The 27,870-nt window shown below is 39.1% G+C and overlaps 1 protein-coding gene and 1 long non-coding RNA gene across 9 annotated transcripts in view; one reads left to right on the forward strand and one right to left on the reverse strand.

The window, feature by feature from the left end:
- The window catches only part of LOC136380925 (myosin-binding protein C, cardiac-type-like), a 50,002-nt gene extending 42,154 nt beyond the window's left edge, over window positions 1-7,848 (forward strand). For 6 of the 8 annotated variants that reach the window (XM_066349194.1, XM_066349195.1, XM_066349197.1 and 3 more), the window contains one exon: window positions 2,482-3,989. In XM_066349194.1, the coding sequence (XP_066205291.1) occupies window positions 2,482-2,591 (110 nt within the window). In that variant the 3' untranslated portion in view covers window positions 2,592-3,989. The other 2 variants (XM_066349199.1, XM_066349198.1) reach the window with 2 other exon arrangements.
- The window catches only part of LOC136381537 (uncharacterized), a 389,650-nt gene that overhangs the window by 100,392 nt on the left and 261,388 nt on the right, over window positions 1-27,870 (reverse strand). The window lies entirely within an intron of this gene.

Raw genomic sequence — 27,870 nt, forward strand, 5'->3', positions numbered from 1 at the left:
AGGAAACATCATCTCTGGCTTAGAGGTGATGGTGAGCTTGACAAGAGCCTGGGCTGCCTTTGTTTACCCCACCTCAGAGTCTTCAGGGCCAGTGGGAGCAGAGCCTATGGGCACAAGCCACTTGGTGATCAAGACGTGCCCAGGAGCCTAAGGCCCCAGCACCCTGATTGTGCCACCTTCATTTTCTCCTCTCTCCCCAGGCTTGCTGATCAGGGAGGCATAGACCCTTGTCACCTCTCTGAGGTTTTCCACTAAGCTACCGAAACACTTTCTGAAGCATCATTTACAGGCAAGACATGGGCTGTGCTGGGTCAGTACAGGCTAAAAAAGTCAATGACACAGAAAGAACTCGAGACCTTAACAGAAACCCACCTCCTTCAGCATCACTCAGCAGAAAGACATTTCCCCTGGTTATTAATAATGCTTTTTTGTTCCACTTCTAACACTAATTGCTGTTGTAGAAGCCACTGAGTCATGTTTTATAAACCATCAAAAACCATTTTTCATGGTTTTATGTAATTTCTCAGGCTTGGTCAGAAGTCTCAAAACACCATCTTACCTAGCCCCCTCCCTGAACAACTACAGTGCTGTGGTCTTCTGTCTTTTCTGCCAAATTCAGGAAAACCATGCAGGGAGAAGGTGAAGGTGGATGGTGGTTTATACTACCTACCAGGGCCCTGGCAGGGAAATATTCCACTTCTGGTCTCAGTAAAAGTGGGAAGCCAAGCAGTGGTTTTCTTGCTTTAAGAAACCCAGAAAACCTGGACAAGCTTTCACTGGAGTTACAGTGGAAACCTCGAGGCTTGTGATTCAAGTTCAACTGGACAGCAGCCCTCTGCAGAAATAGATCTGCTCAGGGCTCTGATACTGACATATGTGGTAGGTGGCCTAAGTGTTAAACATGAATGCACAATCATGGAGCTTCATCGTGGTGTAGATGATGAGCGTGGAGTTACAGGGCTCAACTACAGCTATGGAAACATGGGGGGATGGGTAAACAAAACTGGGGATCAGCACAGAGAAGTGAAGACCTGAGTGGGGGCAACAGGATAAAAGAAAAACACAAAGACATAGATAGAGTTTGGTCAAGGAGGGACATTGTGATCTAATAAAGATACAATGACACCGAGCCTGGAAAACCATTTATTTTATATGCTTAAACAAGAGGCTATTGTGCTAGGCTAGTAGAGCTGATAACTAGGTAACACTCTATCCCACAAGCATATGAGGACATCCTGAGTCTGTGGTACCAATGTGTGCCTGCTGCCCTGCTTTTGGTGTCAATACCCAGAACAGCCTTCAAGTTGCTTAAGTGACCTTGGTCTGCCAGGTCACTCAAGGATGAGCAGAGCCCTTTTTCTGTTCCCAGCTGCACATAGGCCAGAAGAAATCAGAGGTGGGGGCTCTCTCCACAGAACCACAGGTTAAGCTTTCTGCCATAATGGACAAAGACACTCTCCATCAGCAGGTAGGTAGGCTAAGAATCAGTGCCCCCAGCAAACAGTAAAACTAAAAAGCAATGAAGATCTGCATGTTAGTAAGCCGGGGATAAAATTGTTTCAATTTAAGATTTTTGAAAAAAACATTAACTTCTTTGACTCCATAATTAACACATTAACCAAGATTTTAAAAAATCTTTAAATATTTGCTAAGAAAGAAGATAGTAAAAGCTTCTAAAATGTTAGGTGATTCTGAAAAAGCTTTCACAAAACCTGGCAGGGGAGGGAAGGTTCTAAAAGGTTATTTTCAAACTCTGCAGAAAGAAGAATCATGAGGACAGAAATTGATGAAGGTCCCGAGTTGAAAGAGGGCCAGTCACGGGCAGTGTCTCCCACTGGTCTGTGCTGGGTTCCTGCTTGGGAGGCCCAGGGCTGGCACATCCAGGGGCCAGCTGCAGAAAGCATTAGTTCAGGACCTAACAACCTTTGCTAGAGTGGTATTCTAATGAAAATCCCCTCACACCTGACCCAGATGTGGCTGTGAGGAAAAAGGGAATCTTACCTTTTGTGACAGCATGGATGGACCTGGAGGTTATTCTGCTATGTGAAATAAGCCAAGCAAAAAAATATATCATGTGATCTCACATATATGTGGAATCTAATGGACAAAGTGAACTGAGAAATGGAATAGAGGCAAAGGCAGAGTCACAGAGCCGAGAGGGACAGCAGTCAGAGGATGGGGGATGAAGGGATGGGATCAGAGGGTAGGGGGATTGTTGAAACTATATATACATAACACAGATAGACATAGCAGGACAGCAAGTCCTAGAGGGAAGGGGGGAGGCAGTTGGGGGAAGGGGGCAAAGGAGGTATAAAAAGGGACACAGGTGTGGGGTGAGAATGTTACGTTCACTGGGACATTTGAATCCCTGTAAACAATAAATTAAAAATTAAAAAAAAATTATGAGGGATAACACAGCAGAAGCTAAATTAAAGGCCTGTAATTAAAAAGTAAATAAAAAGAACTTATTTTTGTTTTCAGATTTATTTCATTCTTTATTCAATATAGAAAGGAAAAGCAAAGAAAGAGGCAGAAAGAGAGAGATGAAGAGAAAGCCAACGTTTAAGCCACCAATCACCCACTCAACCTGATGAGAAAATTCTGGCCAGGAGGTTCCTCAACATTCTGCCCTCAACACCCACACTGTTAATGCCTGGGCATGCCAGGCCCCCTGTTAGGCACTCCCACAAGCTCCACGGGCCATCTGTTAATCCCTGTTGCAAAGCCCAGTGTCAGGTGCCTGGGCAGCAGTGCAGAGGTGTGTTCCCAGGACTCCTCTCTGCATAAGTGGCTGCGCTGTGAGCCCCAACTCGACGTGGAGGCAGAAGAGATGCCTGGCCCAGGTGAAGGCCTGCTCTCTGGAGTGTGGGAGATCCTCTTCCTGCTGGGCAGCCAAGGTTGCGCAGCAAGGACCAGTTTGCAGAGAAGCCTGGAGTTAGTTGCATACCTGGTGCCCAGTGATAAGGGGAGTGCCAGGTCCTGGGTCCTGGGAAGCTGGTGTGTGCTTGGTGTGGAGGAGAGGTGGGAGCAGCTCAGCACGTGCACTTGTAAGCGACAGCCCCAGGTAGGGGTGGACAATCAGTCTGGGGCAGTGGCCAGGGCCACCTTGAAGTGCTATACTTGCCTCTATCAGCGTGGGGAAGTGAAGACCTGACTGGTGGCAATGGAAGATGAAGGAAAACACAGAGAAATAGATCAAGTTTGGGCCAGGTTTGATGGTGCCCTGAAAGAGACACAATAACTCCAAGCCTGATTTCAGCCTGGTTACCTCTTGGGGCTTTGAACCTGGGTCCTTTGTCTGACACTATCCACTGTGTCCACGCTGACCCTGCTTTTGGGGTCTGTGCCACGTATAGCCTTTCAGTTGTTTCAGTGATTGACCTGGCACTCAAGGCAGAGAAGGGCTGTTCATTGGCTCTCAGCTGCAAGTAGGCCGGATGCCTTCAGATGCAGTGGCTCTCTCCTTGTGGCCCTGGCATGTGTGGGGGCATGTGACCCAGTGACCAAGGCAAAAAGAAAAAACAAAACAAACAAACCAAAAACCCAGAAAGAAAAAAAAGACGGGTGGAGGCGAAAGCCTGCAAAGCCTCCGGATTACCAGGAAGTCTCTTGTCCTGGTGCTAAGGGGGCCCGCCCCTGCCTACCTTCACAAGATCATGTAAGATCAGGCTCATTCAATATGACCACAGACCCTTGAGGGCAGCCTCCTGGTGGCCCCAAAAGAAACACCTGGCCTCCAGGTCTCCTCACCTTTCTACACCTCATGTGAGTGGACATGTTTGCCCCCCCAGGTCATTCACACTAGCACAAGCTCTGCATGGCACTGGTTTCTTCCCTCTGCCTAAGCTTCCCTTGGGTGGCCAAGGTCACCGCCTCAGGGACCAGACCGGTTTGAAGAGGAACCTGGAGTTAGCTTCACTCTGGGCACCCAGGCATAGAGGGGGATGGCAGGACCCGACCACTGGGCGGCTAATGAACGTGATGGGGCAGAGAAGGGGAGGAAGCAGCTATGGCCTGATGCTCATGGGAAACCAGCAAACAGCTAAGTGGACTGCCATACTCTGCAAGGAGGCCACGGTCACCTCGAAGTGCTGTGCCCCAGGGGACAAAACTCTGGCCAAGGGAAAAGGAAAAAATTGTGTGGGAGGAGGCAAAAGCCTACAGCACTTATTACCAATGGTCTCCCTTCTAGGTGCTAACCAGGCCTGACCCTGCTTAGCTTTTGAGATCAGACAAGGTCAGATGCGTTCAGGGTGGTATGGCCATAGGTGCTTGGCAGCCACCTCTGGTGGCCCAAGAAGAAACACCTGGCCTCCAGGTCTCAATGCTTTGTGCCCTAGGTGCCTGGGCATGTCAGGTCCCCTGCTAGGCACTCCCACAAGCTCTGCTTCCATCTGGATGACCCTGCCACCACCATTTCCAGTGGGCTGCCAAGAGAACCTCCTCAGCGCCCTGTCTTATTCTCGGGGACCGAAGGTATGCCAACCCACCCAGATGATGGGAACTGGAGTAAGGATCAGGGTCTCAGTGTCACAGCAACTTGCAGAATTATGGTCGGGGGAGGGCTGGGGATGGGAGGACAATGGCCCATGGCAGCTGCCTGGGCAGCTATGCAGGGATGTGTTCCCAGGCCTCTTCCGCTTGCCCAGTAATGACTGGTCTAAGTGGTGACTCTGGGAGCCCCCAACTCTGTGTGGCGGTGGAAGAGACACCTTGGCCCCAGGTGAGGGCCTGCTTTCTGGAATCCAGGAGATCTGCCTCTCCCTGCTTGGTGGCCAAGGTCATGCTGCAGGAACCAGTTTGCGCAGGAGTCTGGAGTTAGTTGCACACCCGGAACCCAGTGATAAAGGGGAGTGGTAGGACCCTGCTCTTTGGCAGCTGGTGTGCTTGGTGGCATGGAAGAGCAGGGAGACAGTTCGGCACATGCACTCATAGGCGACAGCCCAGTTTCAGTTCCAGGCACCTTTGGTGCTCGGCCTGCATCTCACACTGCAGCCCTTGAGAGAGGTCAGCCCTCATCTTCAGCATTCATTCCAGTTCAAGCCATCACTGGTTCTCAGCCTCTAGCCTGACTAGCAATTTTTGAATCTGAAACTCTTTCTCCAGTGACCTAGCTCATGCTGTTCTTTGCATTCAGTCTGCAGCTCATACTGGAGCTTTTGACCTCAGTCATCATCTTCAACAGAGCTCTCATTTTCTTTTCCCAGGGCTGTAAACACCCAGCTGATGGCACCCAAAAATACAGCCATGGAGATCCATATGCTGGAGAACAAAGACCACGCACTCCTCTACCACACTCTTCACTCCATACTGATCTGATCCAAATCTTGCCCAATATGCCAAATGTAAGTCTGTTGGTTGAAGCCAAGCATCTTCGTTCTAAATTCAGGGAGACGGTAGAGAAACTATGGACTCAAAAGTGTCAGGCCATACCCATTTATTGGGAGTTCTACAGAGACAGGAGAGCAAATAAAAAAATTCTGCTTTTTTCAATGGAGGGGAAAGGATCAGGAAAACAAACCTCATGGTGGCAGCTGAAGGAATCAGGAAAACAAACCTCATAGTGGTAGAAAAGCAATCTAGCTGAATCACCCCTGAGAGAAGGCAACCATACCTTTTTAAAGACACACACATGCTAGTGCAATAATTGTGCAAAGTGACTGCAGCCAGGAAACCAGGGAGCAAGCCCAATGCACCAGTTTTTCCCACATCTCTGTGGGTTAAAGCATTGTTCTGAAATGAGAAGTTTGCCAGTTTGATCTCGTCAGGGCAATAAAGGGGACGCAACCAATTAATGAATGATTAAGTGGCACAAAAAGTTTTCTTACACCTCCTCTCTCCCTTTGTCTCTATAAAAAAAAATCAATAAAAATAATTAAATCTGGACAAGTAGCTGGAATGGTTAGAACATCATACAAAATTGCAGAGGTTGTTGGTTTGATCCCCAGTAAGGGAATATACAGAAACAGCTTAATCCTGTTCCCTTTTTAACATCACTGCTTCATTCTAAGTAAAAGGAAGAAAGGAAAAAAGAAAGAAAGAGAGAGAGAAAGAAAGAAAGAAAGAAAGAACAGAAAATCCAGTTGAACCATCCGTCAGGTCTAATTTTCTCAACACAGCTGACCTTTATTTTATTTTCTTCCCATCTTATTAAGTGCTGAAGGCACGGATAAAAGAATTGATTGCAGCTGCTGCTGATGAACTCTTTCAACATGGCAGCAGTGAGACAGCAGAAGTGAGATGAGAAGGGGGTTTCTGTGAAATGGCTTGAGTCCACAAGAGCTTGAGAAAGAAAAGTGGAAGGATTGTGGTAGCAAATTCCAACCTGAGATTCTCAAGACTGAGAAGTGACTGAAACTCAGCCAGGTAAAGGAGCAGTATGTTTGAGGAGTGTCAGGGGTGGTGGCAACTGTGAGAGTGTGGCAGGAAAAAAATTATAGACACGGGCTGAGACTGGGCCGGGTAAAGGGTGTTATAAAAGCAGATGTGGAAGTGGGGCTTTGTTCATGACGGGTTGGTGATGGAGAGACCAGGGTAAAGAGGAAAATGGTTGTGGCATGTCTTTGGAAGGATGACTGGACCCTTTTGGGAGGTGTTCTGAAAAGGTTGAGAATGGAGAGGATTGAACCTATGATGTTTGTGTGTAAGAATTGGGAGCTGTTCATCTAGAAATAAATGGGGAAGGGTGTAAGGCAGACTTTACATAAAATAAGAATAGATATTTAGGAAACAAAGAATTTGTGAGATTTGAGGACAGAATGCAGAATGATTCACGGGGAGTAAAGAATTGGAGGGAGTGAGGTTGGATGGGCAACAGGACAGTGTGCTGCATAGTGGAAGAAGTTTGTGTGTTTACTTTCCCTTGGTGAAAGAAATTGTGAGCAAAGTTAAGCAGCGTCAGCTGCTGACAATTCTAATTACCAGGGCTTCTAACTTTAATAAGGTGGTAGTGGCATTAGAAAATGGTCATTTGCTGATGAAGAATTGAAATTGGCTGAGAGTTCAACTGGATTTACCCTGAAAAACTTACTAAATTACCTCTCTTGTTTGGCTTATACAAAAAAAAAAAAAAAAAAAGACAAAGTAGGAGAACTCATGTCACAGGACTGGTAGGACCAAGGAAGTCTTCCAGATTTTAGCAGTGCATAAATGTGTTTATACAGCTGTATATGCTAAAGTGGAATTGTGAAAGTTTGGAAAGGGGAGCAGAAAATGAAAAACTGCATGTAGGCAATGCTGGAGGAGTGTTTCCTTTCTCAACACCCTCACCATCTCTGGTTGTTCATTGATTTGTTAGTGAAAGCCCTTCTGACAGGTGTGAAATAATTTCTCATAGTGGTTTTAATTTGCATTTCTCTACTGATTTGTGACAAGGAGTATTTTTATATGCCCATATTTAGTGGGGAGTTATTTGAATACTCTTTTAACACTTCATTTTCTGAGGTTTATAATTTTCAATTGTGTTTTGACTTCTTTAGAAATCATGGTATAGGTTGCTCCAGTTGAGCTTGATGTTTCACAAATTTAATGGATTTAAGCAGGAGCTGCTAGAAGGAGTCAGCCACTAAACTGAGTGAGGTGTAGGCTAATCTGCCCCTTAAGCAGGCATAGGGTACTGAGCTGCCTCTCTGACCCACATGGCACTTGCACATTTTTATCATGGTGCACATTTAGGATAAGCTTTACCTTATCTGAAAATGCACCTTAGATAGTATCTGCTTCTTCTGGTCATGCTGAGGCAATTTAAATTGCTCCAGCAGCCACTTGGGAGGCATTGCCATGGAACTGAGAGAAAAAGGTAAGACCAGGAAGAGTCAATATACAGAGGACCAGCAGAGAAATGTTGTGGTATGTAATACTGTGGGTTTTTTAAAAGATTTTTTTTGAGGTGTAAGGCAGTGAGAGGTTGCGTGAGAATAAGAACTATAAGTTTATTTATGCTTTGCTTTATATTAACAAGAAACTAAGCATATATGCGACAATTAGTAAATATGTCTTGTAAAATATTAAAAATATTTGTGCTACCAGTAAATATAGCTCAACCAACAAGTAGATCGAATATGATTATGAATATTAATGTAAAAAATACTGGCATAAAAGATACAATTTCTTAATTTTTGTTTTTACCAGAATTAAATTTTTTTAAAGGTTTAGAATAATAATATATCAGTAAAGCTACAGAAAACTCAATTAGAAATGAACTCTGTATAAAATAAAACAAATATGTTGTGATTGAATTAAAATATATGATATACTGGGATAAGTTTTTGAGAGAAAGGGAATTAGTTTTGTCTTAAAGTAAGGATTGGTGTTATTGATGCAAATTTGGTTCTATTTTACTTTGTTAAAAAAGACAAACTGTTTGTATACTGTGTAGCACCAGATAAGATATTATAAATTTTTATCTGCCTGTGAAGCAAAGATACTATGTTTTTTTAAATTATGTTACTGATTTCTATTTTTTTATAGAGGTCTTCAATTACTATAGGGACAATCTTCTCAATCCTAAGAACCAAAGATGTGATAATCATACATCTATTTAGTGCTGATGTGACAGGACCCTTTTCCCAACACTCAGCAATAAAAGCTTTAGTGATGGCATGCCCCACTCTTTCATGTGTAATGGTGGAAAGGGTCATGCCTAAAAGAGAGGGGCGTCCAGTCACTATAGTTTTTATTTATGTCATTATCTGTGATGTTGGAGAGCTAACATCACAGGACTCCCAAATGACTCAGGGTGGACACCTTTGCACAGGTACGTGACCAAAAGGTGGTGCAGAAGTAAACCATAATCTCTCAGATGGGTCCACATCTCACTACAAGGACCCTGAGCTGATGTGAAAAGGTTCCCAACTCTAACATAAGAGAACCAGGCCACATACTCAGAGAACTCAAACCAGACATGAGAGGACTCCCTCCTTTCTCAAGTGGGACACATCCTCACAATCACAAGGTCCAGATACAATATGCCAGAGTTCTATACTCTCACAAAAAAAATAGTTACAAACACTCAGAAAACCCAGAGTTGATGAGCCAAGACTCACACTTTCTGGGTGGGAACACTGCACACACTCCAATGCATACATTCAGTAAATGCTCTTCTCTGCTGCCATTCAGGAACATCTAAGAAATAGCACCTATTTACTAAGCATCTTCTGTTGTCATTTTGCAAGGGCTCTATGAATCACCAGGGCACTTTACATCATGCCTAACTTAGGATGATTTACATATTGGTAGTGGAAGGATGCAAAGTGCACATAGCATGAACCATTACTCTTTCATGGGGGTCTTCTCACCTTTGTAGCTGAATACAAATCTCCTGTGACAAGATACAATATTCTGTCGGGTAAAAACAGAAATTTCTCCAAAGTACCAAAACCCAGAGCTAATTTGCCAGGGACCCATTAGCAGAGAATAGCAAGCAGATTAACTGTTTCTTAACTCTTCCATAAAATCTATTCATTAAAACTAAAAAGCTACTATTGAAGCAGAGTTCTAACTTTTGGACTCCTCTATCAGAACCATGGCCTGAGTTAAGATGCCTAATGCTATTCCCTCTTTTTCTGTAATATGTCATTGGAAGAGCTTTTCTAACTTTAGTCAGCTTAGGGCTGGTGAGAGCTTCTTTTAGTACTTCAAAAGCCCTCTGTTATTCTCTTTCCTACCTAAAACTAGTTGACCCTTGTTGACCACTTTACTTTCAAGTCTTATAGAGAGGCCTGACCTTTTTTTATATTTTACATTCTATAACTGGCAATATCCACTTAATTCTAGGAATGTTCAGAGGTGTTTCTGAGTGGTGGGCTCAGGAAGACCTCAAATGCCCTGTATTCTACTTAAAGATAATAATTGTTCTAGGAGTTAATAAAAAACCTAACCATTCCAATATTTTAAAAATATTTATACTTTATCCCTTTTTTATGTAGAAATGAAATGTAATGGGGTGACCTTGTTTCATAGAAACACATAGGTTTCATGTATTCATCTTTATAGCATGTGAACTATTCACCTATAAATGACACTCCCCCCATTCCCTCTCTTCCTTCTGCCCTATGTTGCCACCACTCTGGGCACAATGAAGACAATCCATCCTATCCGCATGTATCTCACCACTCCCCAAACTGCAAGCATGGCTTACATACAAAAACCTATTAATATAATTTACTGTGTTAATAGAGTGAAGAAATGATAGCACATGACCATCTAAAGAAATACTGAAAAATCATTTACATGCAAACAAATGCACATCCTTGTTCAATGCAGCATTTTTCATGGTGGCCAATACATGGAAAATACCAAAGAGTTTCTTTTTTTTTTTTTACAGAGACAGAGAGTCAGAGAGAGAGAGATAGATTGGGAGAGACAAACAGGAACGCAGAGAGATGAGAAGCATCAATCATCAGTTTTTTGTTGTGACACCTTAGGTGTTCATTGATTGCTTTCTCATATGTGCCTTGACCATAGGGCTGCAGCAGACCAAGTAACCCCTTGCGCAAGCCAGCGACCTTGGGTCCAAGCTTGTGAGCTTTGCTCAAACCAGATGAGACTGCGCTCAAGCTGGCAACCTTGGGGTCTTGAACCTGGGTCTTCCGCATCCCAGTTTGATGATCTATCCATTGCGCCACAGCCTGGTCAGGCCAAAGAGTCCCTTAATAAAACATTGAACAAAAAGATATCTATGTATAATTAAATACTAGTGGGTCATACTTATGCATATGCAATAAACAGCATGAATAAACCAAGAGACTATTTTAAGAAGAAAAATAAGGAAGTCAGAGAAAGTTAAGGACTATATAATTGCACACATATGTGGCAGGAACACTTAGATCAACAGACATAGACAGAAGTTAAGTGAATACCAAAGGAAGGGGGTGGAAGAAAGAGGAGCAAATGAGATTTTTACTAAAAACACTCAACAATCTAGTACTACAAAAGAATTTCCTCAGAGAATAGGCATTTACCAAAAACCAACAGCTAAGGCATATGGCAACTCTATACTTACATTTTTCAAAACACCATACTGTCTTTCATAATGGCTATACTATAGTTTACATTTTCCTTTTTGAATAAGATTTTTTTTTTTAATTTATTTTAGAGAGAAGAGAGAGAGAGAGAGAAGAGGGGCGGAGAAAGCATCAACTCTCATATGTGCCTTGACCAGGCAAACCCATTGTTTTCAACTGGCGACTTCAGTGTTCCAGGTCGACACTTTTCTTCGCTGCACCACCACAAATCAGACCCAGTTTACATTTTCACCAACTGTGAAACAGGGTCCTGTTTCCTCCACAACCACTCCAACCTTTTTATTACCTCTCTTGTTGATAACAGCCAATCTATCAAGTGTGAAAGTGGCATCTCATAGTTTTGATATGCATCTTTTTGTACATCTCTTTGTTGTTTGTATCTCTTCATGAGAGAAGTGTCTGTTTAGGTTCTCTCCCTATTTTTTAATTGAATTGTTTGTTGTTGAGCCTTGTGAGTTTTTTATATATTTTGAATATTAACCACTTTCAGAGCTATTGTTTGTGAGTAATATCTTTTTTTTTTTGGTAGGTTGCCTTTTTCCTTATTGTTGTCAGTTTTTTTTAGCTGTGCAGAAGCTTTTAGGTTTGATAATGTTCTAGTCATTTATTTTTGCACTTACCTCGCTTCTCTTTGGGATCAAATTAATGAAAAGTTCTTTATGGCCGAAGTTTAGGTATTTAAAACCTATGTATTTTTCTCTGTATTTTTTTGTTTCAGGTCCTATATTTAAATTTTGATTTATCTTAAATAAATTTTTATGCATAGTGAGAAACTAGTCAAGTATCATGTTTTGCATGTGGCTTTAAAATAATCTAACGCTGTTAATTCAAGAGGCTTTCCCCCCTTTTATTGTGTGTCTTAAACTATTCTGTAAAAAGAAATGTATTTGCCCATATATCGGGTTTATTTCTGGGCTTTTGATTCTGCTTTATTATTCTGTGTTTAATTAATTAATTACTGAATTACTTTCCAATTGATTTATTTTGCCAGTATTATGCTGTTTTGATTATCATGGTTCTGTAGTGTACTTAGCGGTGAGGTAGTATAATACCTTTACCTTTCTTCCTCTTTCTCAGGACTGCTAAAACTACTTGGGGGTCCTTTGTAGTTTTGTACAGATTTGATAATTTTTTGTTGTCTTTTAAAGAAATGGATGAACATTGAGAACATTATACTATTGTATTTGAAATAAATAAATCAGAAAAAGCTAAGAACGATATGATTTCACACATAAGTGGGATATAAAACTAAGGCTTATGGACAGAAATAAATATAAAGTGGTTATTAGAGCAAGAGATCATTGAGGTAGGGGCATAAAGAGAAAGAAATATAAATCTCACATAGCTGGGATATAAAACTGTGACTCATGGACATAAGTAAGAATAAAATGGTTACTTGGGGGAGAGGGTGGGTCAAAGGGAGAAATGGAGGAAAAATATACAATGACGGAAAATAATTTGACTTGAGGTGGTGATCCCACTGTGCAGTCAGCAGCTTAAGGGAAATAGAAATATTCAACAAGACACTGACCAGTTTTATCTGTGGTAGACCATTAGGCCAGGGTGTACATGTCCCAGGTTTAATTCCTGCTCAAGGGACACAAAAGAAGTGACCATCTCCTTTTCCACCCCTCCCCCTTTTCTCTTTTTCTCTTTCTCTTCCTCTCATGCACTCCTGCAGCCATGGTTCCATTGGTTTAAGTGTCTCATTCTTTGAAACTGGGAAAGTTTTGTGGAGCCTATGCCTCAGGCATTAAAAATAGCTCAGTTGCAAGAATGGCCCCATATGGACAGAACATTGGCCCCAGATGGGGGTTGCTGAATAGATCCCAGTTGGGACACATGTGGGAGTCTGTCTTTCTATCTCCTCTTCTCTTACTTGAAAAAGAAAAAATCAAGAGGTTCACTGAAACTGTGTGCTCTTATTGATCACTGTCATCACATTAAATTTACTTTTTTTTTCTTCTTTCCCAAATAAGAGAGGGGAGATTAAAAGACAGACTTCAGCATGTGCTTGGACTGAGATTCACCGGTCAACTTCTGTCCGGGACTGAAGCTCTGGCCATCTGGAGCCATGCTTGCAACTGAGCTATTTTTATTTCTTCAGTGGAGGCTCCAGTGAGCCATCCTCAGCACCCAAAGGCAATGGTACAGAAGCTAGTCTTAATGGCTTGCTTCTCCTGCGGTATGAGACCGCTGCTGTATAAGCAAGTGAGCCTGTTACCCCCAGCATTTTTGTCTTTTTGTGCCTGGACAAAATGACAGCTGTGCCCTATGTCTTGGGACTACATGAAGGGAGCTTTGATTCCTTTGACACTGCCTTAGATTTATTGGCTTTTGCAATCCAACACTGTGTGGGAGGAGAAATGCTTATGGCCTGCTGCCTGCTGGAGATGTGAAACTGGTGGGGGAGGCCTTTTAGGCCATATCTACCTGGAGCGTTTTGTTCAAAATGATGATTCCATGGGGGGTTGGTTGTGGCTTTAGTCCCACAGAAATTTTTCTATAAACCAATATTTAATAAATTTTGTTGTATAATTTTTTTTTCTATGTGATCCTAAAACAATTGTCTTTTCAAATTTAATTACTTTTCTGTTTTTTTGTTTGACAGTGATTTTTGAGTGTTGTGGACATTTTGGATATTATATTCCGATAGTTGCGATTCTGTGTCGGAAGCCAATCAACCGCAGGTTGACACAGTCACAGAAAGAAGAGGCACAATGGTACTTCCCCCTTTAACTTTTTGAATTAATTTAGCTTTTTATCCCCCCTTTTCTAGGTTTTTGTGCTATCATTTATGGCACAGAGATAATAGCACCATACTTTCCCTGCATATGCATAGTAATTTCTCTAAAAATGAGACAGATGGTGTGATTTACAAAGAAAAGCCTATAAAGCCTCTTTACCTAAACTCATAGACATAGGAGACTGGCTATGATATCCCCCAAAAAGGGTTAAGTCTGTAGAAAAATTCCCTTCTATAAGTAATAGAAAAAATAGATTGTGAATTATGAATAGTTAGGAAACAGTAACTATACACAATAGCACCTTTCAGCTTTCACTTAATCTATTATTATTACCTCCCTAGCCTTTTCATGTGGTAGAGCAGAGAAATTTTCCTTTCTTCTTGCATACCTGACCTGCAGGTGGTGGAACACTCTGAGAAAATTAAAGTTCTAACTTAACTACTATATGAATATAGTAGACTAATAAAATTTGACTAGACAATAAACCCTTAGATAAAATAGTTATTAATCAATACTGACCTTTTAGAAGCATGTGCCAATATTATTGTTGCTGCTCAAGTTATTGTATAACTGTACTTATAATGCCTTACCACCTGATTTATAGTTTATAGAGATGTACTAACCATTGCCTAGAAATATGTAACCATATTAAAAAACACAATTGTTAATCAATGTATTCTGTATACTATGTGATTGTAACTTAGTGTGTGTGTATAAAAACAAAGCTACTACTAGCCATTGGCAAAGATGTCTGGCAGTGAATGTGAAAGAATTCAGCTCTCTCACTCATTTCATGTTGATGCTTTCTCTTCCTGTGGGACCCCTGGGTTCCCCCGCCCCCGGGTGTGGACCCTGGCATTTGGTGCTCAAACAGTGATCCGTAGGAAAGCACCCTCCTTGTCAAGAGATGGTTAGGACTCCACTCAGGGTGCTGCAGACCCCCTTTAATGAAGACAGGGTGAAAATAGGTGGAAAGTAACAGAACTTGAGATGTGAGAAGTCATGGGCCATACTGAGTCTAAAGAAAAAAACTCTTTAAAGGAATTTTTTAGCATACACTTTCTCTGAAAGGAGTGTTTTCCCTTAACATGTAGTTCATTTTCTTCATGTTGTACAAGAATGTTCTCCATGGTTTTCAGAAATAGGAATGCTGAATCTCGAGACATGGGCTAAGAGTGGAGAAAATTTAAAACTCTATTATAAGCTACATGGGCCAAAAAAGGTCTCAGTTGATACATTTGCATTATGGAGTTTGATTAAAGATGCCTTAAATCCAGAACATGAGGCACATACATTTTCAAAAGCAACTGCTCCTTCAAAAGAAGAGACTCCATTAATTAGAAATAGAAGGCAGTCTCAAGATAGTGCAGATTATGGAATGGCCTCTTTATTATTTTTTTAAATAATTTTATTTTTTTAATGGGAGACATCAATAAATCAGGATACATATATTCAAAGATAACAAGTCCAGGTTATCTTGTCGTTCAGTTATGTTGCATACCCATCACCCAAAGTCAGATTGTCCTCTGTCACCATCTATCTAGTTTTTTTTGTGCCCCTCTCCCTCCCCTTTTCCCTCTCCTTTCCCCCCCTCCCCGCGTAACCACCACACTCTTATCAATGTCTCTTAGTTTCACTTTTATGTCCCACCTACTTATGGAATAATGCAGTTCCTGTTTTTTTCTGATTTACTTATTTCACTTCATATAATGTTATCAAGATCCCACCATTTTGCTGTAAATGATCCGATGTCATCATTTCTTATGGCTGAGTAGTATTCCATAGTGTATATGTGCCACATCTTCTTTATCCAGTCATCTATTGACGGGCTTTTTGGTTGTTTCCATGTCCTGGCCACTGTGAACAATGCAGCAATGAACATGGGGCTGCATGTGTCTTTATGTATCAATGTTTCTGAGTTTTTGGGGTATATACCCAGTAGAGGGATTGCTGGGTCATAAGGTAATTCTATTTTCAGTTTTTTGAGGAACCACCATACTTTCTTCCATAATGGTTGTACTACTTTACATTCCCACCAACAGTGTATGAGGGTTCCTTTTTCTCCACAGCCTCTCCAACATTTGCTATTACCTGTCTTGTTAATAATAGCTAATCTAACAGGTATGAGGTGGTATCTCATTGCAGTTTTGATTTTCATTTCTCTAATAACTAAAGAAGATGAGCATCTTTTTATATATCTATTGGCCATTTGTATTTCTTCCTGGGAGAAGTGTCTGTTCATGTCCTCTTCCCATTTTTTTTATTGGATTGTTTGTTTGTTTGTTGTTGAGTTTTATGAGTTCTTTGTATATTTTGGATATTAGGCCCTTATCTGAGCTGTTGTTTGAAAATATCATTTCCCATTTAGTTGGCTTTCTGTTTATTTTGTTATCAGTTTCTCTTGCTAAGTAAAAATTTCTAAGTCTGATGTAGTCCCATTCATTAATTTTGCCTTCACTTCTCTTGCTTTTGGAGTCAAATTCATAAAATGCTCTTTAAAACCCAGGTCCATGAGTTGAGTACCTATGTCTTCTTCTATGTACTTTATTGTTTCAGGTCTTATGTTTAGATCTTTGATCCATTTTGAGTTAATTTTAGTACAGGGGGACAAACTGTAGTCCAGTTTCATTCTTTTGCATGTGGCTTTCCAGTTTTCCCAGCACCATTTATTGAAGAGGCTATCAATTCTCCATTGTCTGTTGTTGGCCCCTTTATCAAAAATTATTTGAATATATATGTGTGGTTTTATTTCTGGACTTTCTATTCTGTTCCATTGTTCTAAGTGTCTATTTTTCTGCCAATACCATGCTGTTTTGATTGTCGTGGCCCTATAATATAGTTTGAAGTCAGGTATTGTAATGCCCCCAGCTTCATTCTTTTTCTTTAGGATTGCTTTGGCTATTCGGGGTTTTTTATACTTCCATATAAATCTGATGATTGTTTGCTCTATTTCTTTAAATAATGTCATTGGACTTTTGATGGGAATTGCATTAAATTTGTATATTGCTTTGGGTAATATGGCCATCTTGATTATATTTATTCTTCCTAGCCAAGAACAAGGTATATTCTTCCATCTCATTATATCTTTTTGATTTCCCTTAACACTGGTTTATAGTTTTCATTATATAAGTCCTTTACATTCTTTGTTATGTTTATTCCTAAGTATTTTATTTTTTTTGTTCCAATCGTGAAGGGGATTATTCTTTTGAGTTTGTTCTAAATTGTTTCATTGTTGGCATATAGAAAGGCTATTGACTTCTGAATGTTAATTTTGTATCCTGCAACCTTACTGTATTGGTTTATTGTTTCTAGTAGTCTTTTTGTGGATTCTTTGGGGTTTTGGATGTATAGGATCATATCATCTGCAAAAAGTGATATCTTTACTTCTTCTTTTCCGATATGGATGCCCTTTATTTCTTTGTCTTGTCTGATTGCTCTGGCTAGAACCTCTAGTACCACATTAAATAAGAGTGGAGAGAGTGGACAATCCTGTCTTGTTCCTTATTTAAGGGGGAAAGCCTTCAGTTTAGTGCCATTTAATATGATGTTAGCTGATGGTTTATCATATATGGCCTTTATCATGTTGAGATATTTTCCTTCTATACCCATTTTGTTGAGAGTCTTAAACCTAAAATTGTGTTGTATTTTATCGAAAGCCTTTTCTGCGTCTATTGATAGGATCATGTGGTTTTTGTTCTTTGTTTTGTTGATATGGTGTATTACGTTAACTGTTTTACGTATGTTGAACTATGCTTGAGATTCTGGGATGAATCCCACTTGATCATGATGTATTATTTTTTAATATGTTGTTGTATTTGATTTGCTAGTATTTTGTTTAGTATTTTAGCATCTGTATTCATTAGAGATATTGGTCTGTAGTTTTCTTTTTTTGTGCCATCCTTGCCTGGTTTTGGTATGAGGGTTATGTTGGCCTCATAAAATGTGTTTGGTAGTATTGTTTCTTCTTCAATTTTTTGGAAGACTTTCAGTAGAATAGGAAACAAGTCTTCCTTGAATGTTTGATAAAATTCGCTGGTATAGCCGTCAGGGCCTGGATTTTTTTTTTTTTTTTGCGGAGGTTTTTAATGGTTCTTTCTATTTCTTCTCTACTAATTGGTCTGTTTAGGCTTTCTGCTTCTTCTTGACTCAGTCTAGGAAGGTTGTATTGTTCTAGGAATTTATCCATTTCTTCTAGGTTGTTCAATTTAGTGCCATAAAGTTTTTTCATAGTATTCTACAATAATTCTTTGTATATCTACAGTCCGTGGTGATTTCTTCTCTTTTATTTTGAATTTTGTTTATATGAGTTTTTTCTCTTTTTTCCTTGGTAAGTCTTGCCAAGGGTTTGTCAATTTTGTTGATCTTTTAAAAGAACCAGCTCCTTGTTCTATTAATTTTTTCTATAGTTTTTCTGTTCTCTATTTCATTTATTTCTGCTCTGATTTTTATTATCTCCTTTCTTCGGCTGGTTTTGGGTTGTCTTTATTCTTCTAGTTCCTTAAGGTGTGAAGGTAAGTGGTTCACTTGGGCTCTCTCTTGTTTGTTCATATATGCCTGAAGTGATATGAACTTCCCTCTTATCACTGCTTTTGCTGCATCTCATAGATTCTGATATATCGTATTGTCGTTTTCATTAGTCTGTATATATCTTTTGATCTCTGCACTTATTTCTTCTTTGATCCATTCATTTTTTAAAAGTATGTTGTTTACTTTCCACATTTTTGTGGGACTTTTTTCCGTTTTTTTGGGTTTTTTTGCAGTTGAATTCTAGTTTCAAGGCTTTATGATCAGAAAATATGATTGGTACAACTTCGATTTTTCTGAATTTGCTGATGTTGTTTTTGTGGCCCAACGTATGGTCAATTCTTGAGAATGATCCATGTACAGTGGAGAAAAATGTATACTTAGTCACTTTGGGATGAAATGTCCTGTAGATGTCTATCATATCCAGGTGCTCTGGTGTTTTGTTTAAGGCCACTATATCTTTGTTGATTCTCTGTTTGGATGACCGATCTAGAGCCGTCAGCGGTGTATTGAGGTCTCCAAGTATGATTGTATTTTTGTCAGTTTTTGTTTTAAGGTCAATAAGTAGCTGTCTTATATATTTTGGTGCTCCTTGGTTTGGTGCATATATATTAAGAATTATTATGTCTTCTTGATTCAGTGTCCCCTTATCCATTATGAAATGGCCATTTTTGTCTCTGAGTACTTTTGCTGTCTTGTAGTCAGCATTATCAGATATGAGTATTGCTACGCCTGCTTTTTTTTGGATGTTATTTGCTTGGAGTATTGTTTTCCAGCCTTTCACTTTGAATTTGTTTTTATCCTTTTTACTTAGATGAGTTTCTTGTAAGCAGCATACAGTTGGATTTTCTTTTTTAATCCAATCTGCTACTCGGTGTTTTTTCTATTCGTGAGTTTAATCCATTTACATTTAGTGTAATTACTGACACTTGTGAGTTCCGTATTGCCATTGTATAGATTGCTTTCTTTTAGTTTTGTGTCTTGTTTGATCCTTCTCTTTCATCTTTCTATCTTTTGTTTTTATTTGGTTGTATTCTATACATCTTTCATCTGTTGCTATCTTTTTTAAATCATGTGCTTCTGTGGTGGTTTTTGCAATGGTGGTTACCTTTAAGTAATGAAAAGGGTTCCTACCGTGTTCATTGTAGCGCACTATTTTGTGAGTACTTTTGCACTCCTTCGTCCTTTGCTACTGTTAATCTCCATCCTCTCCCCCCCTTTCTTTTTGTTGTTGTCACTGTTTAGATTTGGTTTTTTTGTGTTCTTCTTGGAGCTTTTACTTGTGGCTCTGTTTTTTTTGTTGTTGTTGTTCTTTGTATCTGATTGGAGGACCCCCTTTAGTAATTCCTGGAGTGGGGGTTTTCTGATGATAAATTCCCTCATCTTTTCTGTATTTGTGAATGTTTTTATTTCTCCTTCGTATTTGAAGGATAGCTTTGATGGGTATAGTATTCATGGCTGAAAGTTCCTCTCTTTCAGGACTTTAAATATTGGGATCCACTCTCTTCTAGCTTGTAGAGTTTCTGTTGAGAAATCGGATGTTAATCTAATGGGCCTTCCTTTATATGTTGTATTCTTCTTTTCCCTGGCTGCCTTGAGAATTTTTTCTTTGCCGTTGGTTTGTGCCAATTTCATTATGATGTGCCTTGGAGTAGGTTTGTTGGGGTTAAGAAAACTCAGAGTTCTGTTTGCTTCTTGAATTTGAGCCTTTAGTTCTTTCCACAGGCTTGGGAAGTTCTCATCTATTATTTGTTTGAGTATGTTCTCCATTTCATTTTCTCTCCTCCCTCTAATATACCTATTATTCTTATGTTATTCTTTTTGATGGAGTCAGATAATTCCTGTAGGGCTATCTCATTTTTTTAAATTTTTGAGTCTCTTTCTTCTCTCTGTTGTGCCTCAAGTTGCTTGTCTTCTATTTCACTAATCCTACCTTCTATCTGGCCTGTTCAATTAGCTAAGCTTGTCACCTCGTTTTTCAGCTCGTGTATTTAGTTTTTCATCTCTGTTTGATTTGTTTTTTAGTTTCAATTTCCTTGGAAATATATTCTTTGTGTTCATTGAGTTGTATTCTGAGCTTCTTAAATTGCCTTCCTGTGTTTTTTTGTATATCTCTGAGTATTTTTAGGATTTCTATTTTAAATTCTCTGTCATTTAACTCCAAGCTTTCCAATATATTAAATTTTTTCTCCATAGATTTTTTCTCATCTATCTGTTACCTCTCTTTCTTTTGTAGCCATGATATTCGATTTTCTCTTCCTTTAATGGCATCTGAGGGTGGTTTTGTTGATAGTATTAATGAGATTTAATAAAGAATAAAAAGTTAAAAAATAAAAATCGAAGAATTTAAAAAATTAATTAAAGAAAAATAAAATAAAAAATTTTAAAAAAGGAAATTATTCCCCCCTTCCTTTTTCCTCTCCTCTCCTCTCCCCTCTCTTTCTTGAGAAAATCTTGTGGTGAATTGTGAATTATATTGTACTAAATAGAACAAACAATGCCTGTACTGGAGGGCCTGAATTGGGGAGAAGTAATAAAGGGGCAAAAAATAAAAAAATAAAAAAAATAAAAAGAAACAACAGAAAAAAAGGGTGTATGGACCCACAAAAAGCAAATAAGTTAAAAATTTGGGTCAAGAATAAAATGATTTGCTTTTAGGTGTTGGTTGACTAAGAGTTATGATGAGAGGAATAAGAGGGAAACAGGAAAATGGGGGGACAAATTAAAAAATTACTATTGTATTTGGTGGAACAAGAACTAGATAAAATGGAGAGCCAGGGATGGGAGCACTGCTAGTGAGTTAAAAAGGTGAAGTAAAAACCCCCCAAAATTCACAAACATAAGTTTGAGTCTCAGATAAGATAATTTGTTCGTTATTGAGGTTTGAATGAGAGGAGACGTAAAGGAGAAAGGAAAAAACTAATATAGAGGGAGAAAAGAAAGATCGAGCGAGGAGAGAGAAAAGAGGGTACCACTAAAAGAAGAAAAAATAGGAGAGAGAGAGAGAGCTAAGGGTTTTGGAGTGCAACCCTCTTAGAGAGAAAGGAAGAGGAAAGAAAAGATAATGGGAGATGTAACACTTATGGGTAGTGTAGTTCAAGGAGAGGAGAGAGTAAGACCAGCAGAGAGTTAAACGACCAAATTGGAGGAGGAAAAAAAGAAACACAAAATCAGGAATGAAGATAAGAGAAAGAAACGAACAAATAAATAAAATGGGATAGGTTATAAAATCTGCGGATTATTCTTGATTTTGAGAGGTTATTTTCTTGCTTTTTCTTTTCTCTCCCTCTTCCTGGTCGGTGACTCTGTACCCTGGGTTCTGCCCCTTTGGCATGCTCAGGTAGAGGTTTGCAGTTGATAAGTCTCTATGGCGATATCATGCATTGTGCTTCAGTCTCGTTGGCAGTCGAGGCTCATTAGCATTTATAGGCTCCGACAGTGAGAGAGTTCGTGTTCCTGGAGCCTCTCTCCTAGTCTTTCCTTCCTCAATTAGTAGCCTGATAATCCAGCTATGGGGTTGATGCTGCCTCTGCCTGGATAGTTAGAGGCTCAAAGAGCTGGCCACTCCCTACTCTATTGCCACTCAGCACAGGGCTCTGGGTAAGGCTCAGTCAGTCAGAGCTGCTAGCATAATCAGGCAGGGCTTCCGCCCACTCAAAGACGTCTGGCTCTGCCACTCTGTCCGGTAACACGGGTGGGCATCCACTCATGGGGCGCTTGGAGGAAACTGTTACTATCTTCGCGCACAGACCAGGATATCAGGCCGCAAGTCCCACCCTCTCCACCCTCTGAGTGAAACCCCCTCCTGCACGGAAGAGTTGCAGCGTTGAAATTGGCTCTTGCTCCCCCCGGTGCGCGGCTCCCTCAGGGCACTGGGGCGGCTCGAGATTCCGCTTTTGGCCCTCACAAAGGCCCCTGGCTCTGCCCCTCTTTGGGATAACACGGGCACACACTGCCGAGGCACTCGGAGGAATCTCTCACTCACTATCAGTGCGCAGACCAGGATATCAGGTCAGCCGCCTCACCCTCTGAGTGAAACCCCTCCCGCATGGAAAATTTGCAGCGTTGGAATTGGCTCTCACTTTCTCCCCATTCGCAGCTCCCTCAGGGCGCTGGGGTGGCCCGGAGATTCCGCTTTTGGCCCACACAAAGGCTCTGACTCTGCCTCTCTGTGAGGTAACACGAGCGCCCACTGCTGAGGCAGTCAGAGGAAACTCTCGCCCACTATCTGCACGGGCCGACCCGGAGATCGGGAAAAATGGCTGCCCCACTTGTCTTTCTTTGTCTGGGTTTGGCACGAGTCTTAGCTTGTATTGACTGGGTTGCTTACAGGCACAGTTTTTCCTTGGCTTGGATCTCCGTGCTATAGCCTGGTTCGGCCGTTTGTGCCGCGGCCTGGATCTGTTCACCCCCTTTACCCGCCTCAGTTTCTATATTCTCAGTTCCCAGTGAAAGCCGCCCTGTTAAGGTTAGTGAGGAAAGTGGAGCATTTCTTACTCCCTATTTCCTTCGGGATTTGATTATATATTTAGCAAATTTTTCGCTCGACCATACCTTCGGGTGTATTGCAAAACACGTGGATGCTCCAAGGATAGGTTTTTCTGTTTCTGGTTGAAGATCTTGTTGAGTTTTGGGGGAGATTTATCGGTATAGCTTCCTACTGCGCCATTATGCTGACCTTTTCCTTTTCTTTATGTCCTTTTATCTGTTTTGATAACAAAATACATCATTACGTTTTCTCAGGAGTCTAAGGACCTGCCAAACAATGTATTTTTTAATACCTAAAATATATAAATAGATATTAAATTATATCATCATTTCCTAAATGTTTTTCTTTTTTAATCCCATTTAAAATGTATATGAAATATTTCAGAATTCTTTTATTTTTATCATGGTCTCCTTTCGTTTTAGTGCTTTAAAGTTTTATCATTTAGTTGTTTTTGTTTCTAGATTACTGTTCTCTTAAAATTATTTTTATTTTTCTTCATCATAGTAATTATATTTTGTTTTTGTTACATTAAACATTCATTTTGTATTTATTTACTGATATCTGCAATCTGCTGTTACTTCTCCCACTGAAAGTTTATTAATTGGGTTGGTTTGATTATTTATGTGTGTGGGTTTTCTTGCTTTCTTTGCTTTAAAGATGTTACTCCATTAATCTCTGGTTTTCGTAGGTTCTGATGATAGGTCATTTTTATATTTGTTCCTTTATATGTAATGCTTTTTACTTTTCTGCTTCTAAGATTTACTTTTTATTATTAGTTTTTAGTAGTTTGATTTTATGATGTGCTTTGGCATGGTTCTGTTTAGAGGTATTATCCTCAGACATTATTGAGAACCTCACATCTCTGGACTATTGTTTTGTTCAAGTAGAAAAATAATGACCATTTAAAAAAATAGTTTTCTGATTATTTTTTGTCTCTTCCCCTCTGGGACTCCTCCAATTACACATACAGATGATCCTTGAACAACACAGTTTTAAATTGCACGGGTCTACTTTTATGTGGATTTATTTCCAATTAATCGAGTTGGCTCTTTCTATTCACAGGATTCATATCCATGGATTCAACCAACTGTGGGTGGAAAATAGTATTTTCACATTTTCTTTTCAATATGTCTAACTTTGGATTGAAAATACTATTTTGAATCTGGTTTGTTGAATCTGAGAACACTAACGGCCATAGTGTCTAGAGTTGTATATAATTTTCAACTGTGCAAGAGTTGATACCTCTAACCCTGCATTGTTCAAGGGTTGGTTGTATATTACACCACTTGATATTGTCTCACAGGTAGTGAGTTTCTATGGTTTCTTCCTCCACTCCTGTATTTATGTTCATGCTTTGTTTTATTTCTTCCTTAATTTTACCAATTTTTTCTTTATATATTTTCGAGCTGTCTTGTGAAGAGTAACATATGATTATACTTACGTCTTTTTGAAAATTGACAATTTTATCATTATAAAATAATTAGTTTTCTTTGCTAAGAACTTAACATATATCAGTATAGCTCCAGTGTAGCTACTGTTTCCATGACAATTTTTTTGGACAGAGACAGATAGAATGGGTCAGAGAGAGGGACAGGCAGATAGGAAGGGAGAGAGATGAGAAGCATCAATTCTTTGTTGCAGCATCTTGGTTGTTCATTGATTGCTTTCTCATTTGTGCCTTAATGGGGGTGGAGTGGGGGGGTCTACAGCAGAGCAAGTGACCCCTTGCTCAAGCCAGTGACCACTGGGCTCAAATGATCGACCGTGGGGTCATGTTTATGATCCCATGCTCAAGCTGGCAACCCCACGTTCAAGCAGGTGAGCCCGCGCTCAAACTGGCGAATTCAGGGTTTTGAACCTGGGTCTTTCGTTTCCCAGTCTGACACTCTATCCACTGTGTCACCAACTGGTCAGGCTCTATGATACACACAGCACACAAAAATTAGGGGATATTTTTTAGCTTTATATTTATTTTGAAATATTTTTTAATTTTTGTGAGCAGATTTTTTTTTCATTTTTTTCATCCTATTTGTGTCTTTGATCTAAATTGTGTTTCTTGTAGAAGTGTATAATTAATATATTTTTTATACCTAGTCTGGCAACTTCTGCCTTTTGATTAGAGTGTTCAATTCATTCTTTACTGTTATTATTGATACTATCAGATCTGTGTGTGTTTTCTAATATAGCTCAGATATTTTTTATTGTTCCTTGGTTCTTATTTGTCTTCTTATGTCTTATATGTTTTATTTCTTGTAAAAGATTAATTTATTGTTTGATTTGAAAGAGAGAAACATTGACTTGCTGCTCAACTCATTCATGAAATCATTGATTGACTGTTCTGTGAGTCCTGACCAGGGATCAAATCAGAAACATTGGCTTTTTGGAATGGTACTCTAACCAAACTGAGGTACTTAGGGCTGTATTAAATAGATCTTTTCTAGTGTTTTATTAAAGGTTTTTTGCTGTTTTATTTAACTTTTAGTGTCAAGGTTAGTAATTAATGTAGAAATTTCAGTACATATTATGTACATTAGTTTATCACAGTCTAATTCAGGTTACTCAATTCAGATTTCAGTAAGATATAGAAACTTTGTTTAGTATGGCTCTTTTCCTCCTTCCTATTTTGGCCTGTGTACATACTTCTCACAAAAATTAGGGGATCAGGGAATGTGCAGATACTCCACAAATTTTAGCGTTTTGTATAGTGCTTTTTCACCAATAAAATAAGTTGATTTTGCATGTCATCTGCATAATCAAATAACTTTCTTTGACTTGTCATTTGCTTTTCTGATGTTCTTGTTTAATTAAAAGAAATCAAATGCTTTTTTATTGGTTCATATTCATTTTTATATATCCCCCAATTTTTGTGAGCAGTATATATGTTATAAATTCAGCAATACCATTATAGTTATTATTGATAACTCTTATGCTTTTAAAGAAAGTGTAGAAATGTAAGAAAAATATAATTTTTTTAGTAATTTTTATGGATTTACCATTTTTGATACACTTTGATTTCTGTCAATTTGAGTTTTGATTTGGTGATATCCCCTTACTCCACTATAACTTCATTTTCTGTCTTCTCCTTTGTACTATTATAGTTTTATGCAATTTTTTTGAATCAGTTAAATTAAGAAATAATAGATCTATACTGTGTTGTATATTTACCTATGTAATTTAATCATACCTGTGTTCTTTATTTTTTTATATGCATTTTTTCTAATTAAATGTTTTTATTTTTCAGTTACAATTAAAATATATTAATATATTAGTTTTAGGGGAAGTCCCTAGTGATTAGACATTACATAACATGCTAAGTGATTATCCTGATAAATCTTGCACCTGTCTGACACCATACATAGTTATTAGAATATTATTGACTATATTCTGTACTAAACATCACCATGATTCTTTTATAATAACTAGTTTATTCTTCTTAATCCCTTCACATTTTTCACCCATCCTCTCAACTCAGCTCTAATCTGGCAATCATCAAAATGCTCTTTGTATCTATTAGTTTGTTTCTATTCTGCTTGTTTGTTAACTTTGTATTTTAGATTCACCTATTGATATGAATTGCTACTTTATTGTTTATATTTTTATCTTTCTTTTTCTTCTTAAAGAAGACCCTTTAATATTTCATATAATACTGCTGATGACCTCTTAGCTTTTTCTTGTCTGGTAAAATCTTTGTCCTCTGATTCTAAATTATAGCTTTACTGAATTGAATAGTCTTGGTTGTACATCCCTGCTTTTCATCACTTTGAATATTTGTTGCCAATACTTTCTGATATGCAAAGTTTCTGTTGAGAAACCAGCTGACAGTCTTATAAAAGTTCCCTTGTAGGTAACTAACTGCTTTTTTTTCTTTTTATTTATTTTAATGGGTTAACATTAATAAATCAGAGTATATATGTTCAAAGAAAAATCTCCAGGTTATCTTGTCATTCAATTAGGTTGCATACCGTCATCCAAAGTCAAATTTTCCTCCATCACCTTCTATCTGGTTTTCTTTGTGCCACTCCTCTCCCTCCTCTTACTTTCTCTCCTCCCCCCCCCCCCCCCCCCGGTAACCATCACACTCTTGTCCATGTCTCTTAGTCTCATTTTTATGTACCACCTATGTATGGACTTATGCAGTTCTTAGTTTTTTCTGATTTACTTATTTCACTCTGTATAATGTTATCAAGATCCATCCATTTTGTTGTAAATGGTCCAATGTCATCATTTCTTATGGCTGAGTAATATTCCATAGTATATATGCCACATCTTCTTTATCCATTCATCTATTGAAGGGCTTTTTAATTTTTTCTATGTCTTGGCCACTGTGAACAATGCTGCAATGAACATGGGGCTGCATGTGTTCTTATGTACCAATGTTTTTGAGTTTTGGGGGTATATACCCAGTAGAGGGATAATTTTCAATAAAGGAGCCAACAACAGAGAATGGAGGAAAAAAAGCCACTTCAACATATGGTGCTAGGAAAACTGGAAGGCCACATGCAAAAGAATAAATCTTGTATATGGTTTGTCCCCTTCTACTAAAATTAATTCAAAATGGATCAAAAACCTAAATATAAACCTGAAACAATAAAGTACATAGAAGAAGACATAGGTACTAAGCTCATGGACCTCGGTTTTAAAGAGCATTTTATGAATTTGACTCCAAAGGCAAGGGAAGTGTAGGCAAAGATAAATGAATGGGACTACATCAGACTAAAAAGCTTTTGCTCAGCAAGAGAAACTGACATCAAAATAAACAGACAGCCAACTAATAGGGAAATGATATTTTCAAACAACAGCTCAGATAAGGTCTAATGTCCAAAATATAAAAAAAAAAACCTCATAAAATTGAACAACAAACAAGCAAACAACCCAATAAAAAATGGGAAGAGGACAGAAACAGACACTCCTCCCAGGAAAAAATACAAATGGCCAACAGATATATAAAAAGATGCTCATCTTCATTAATTATTAGAGAAATGCAAATCAAAACTACAATGAGATACCACCTCACACCTGTTAGATTAGCTATTATCAACAAGACAGCTAATAGCAAGTGTTGGAGAGGCTGTGGAGAGACAGGCTT

This window comes from Saccopteryx leptura, chromosome 9 (assembly GCF_036850995.1).
Source record: "Saccopteryx leptura isolate mSacLep1 chromosome 9, mSacLep1_pri_phased_curated, whole genome shotgun sequence".
Lineage (NCBI taxonomy): Eukaryota > Metazoa > Chordata > Mammalia > Chiroptera > Emballonuridae > Saccopteryx > Saccopteryx leptura.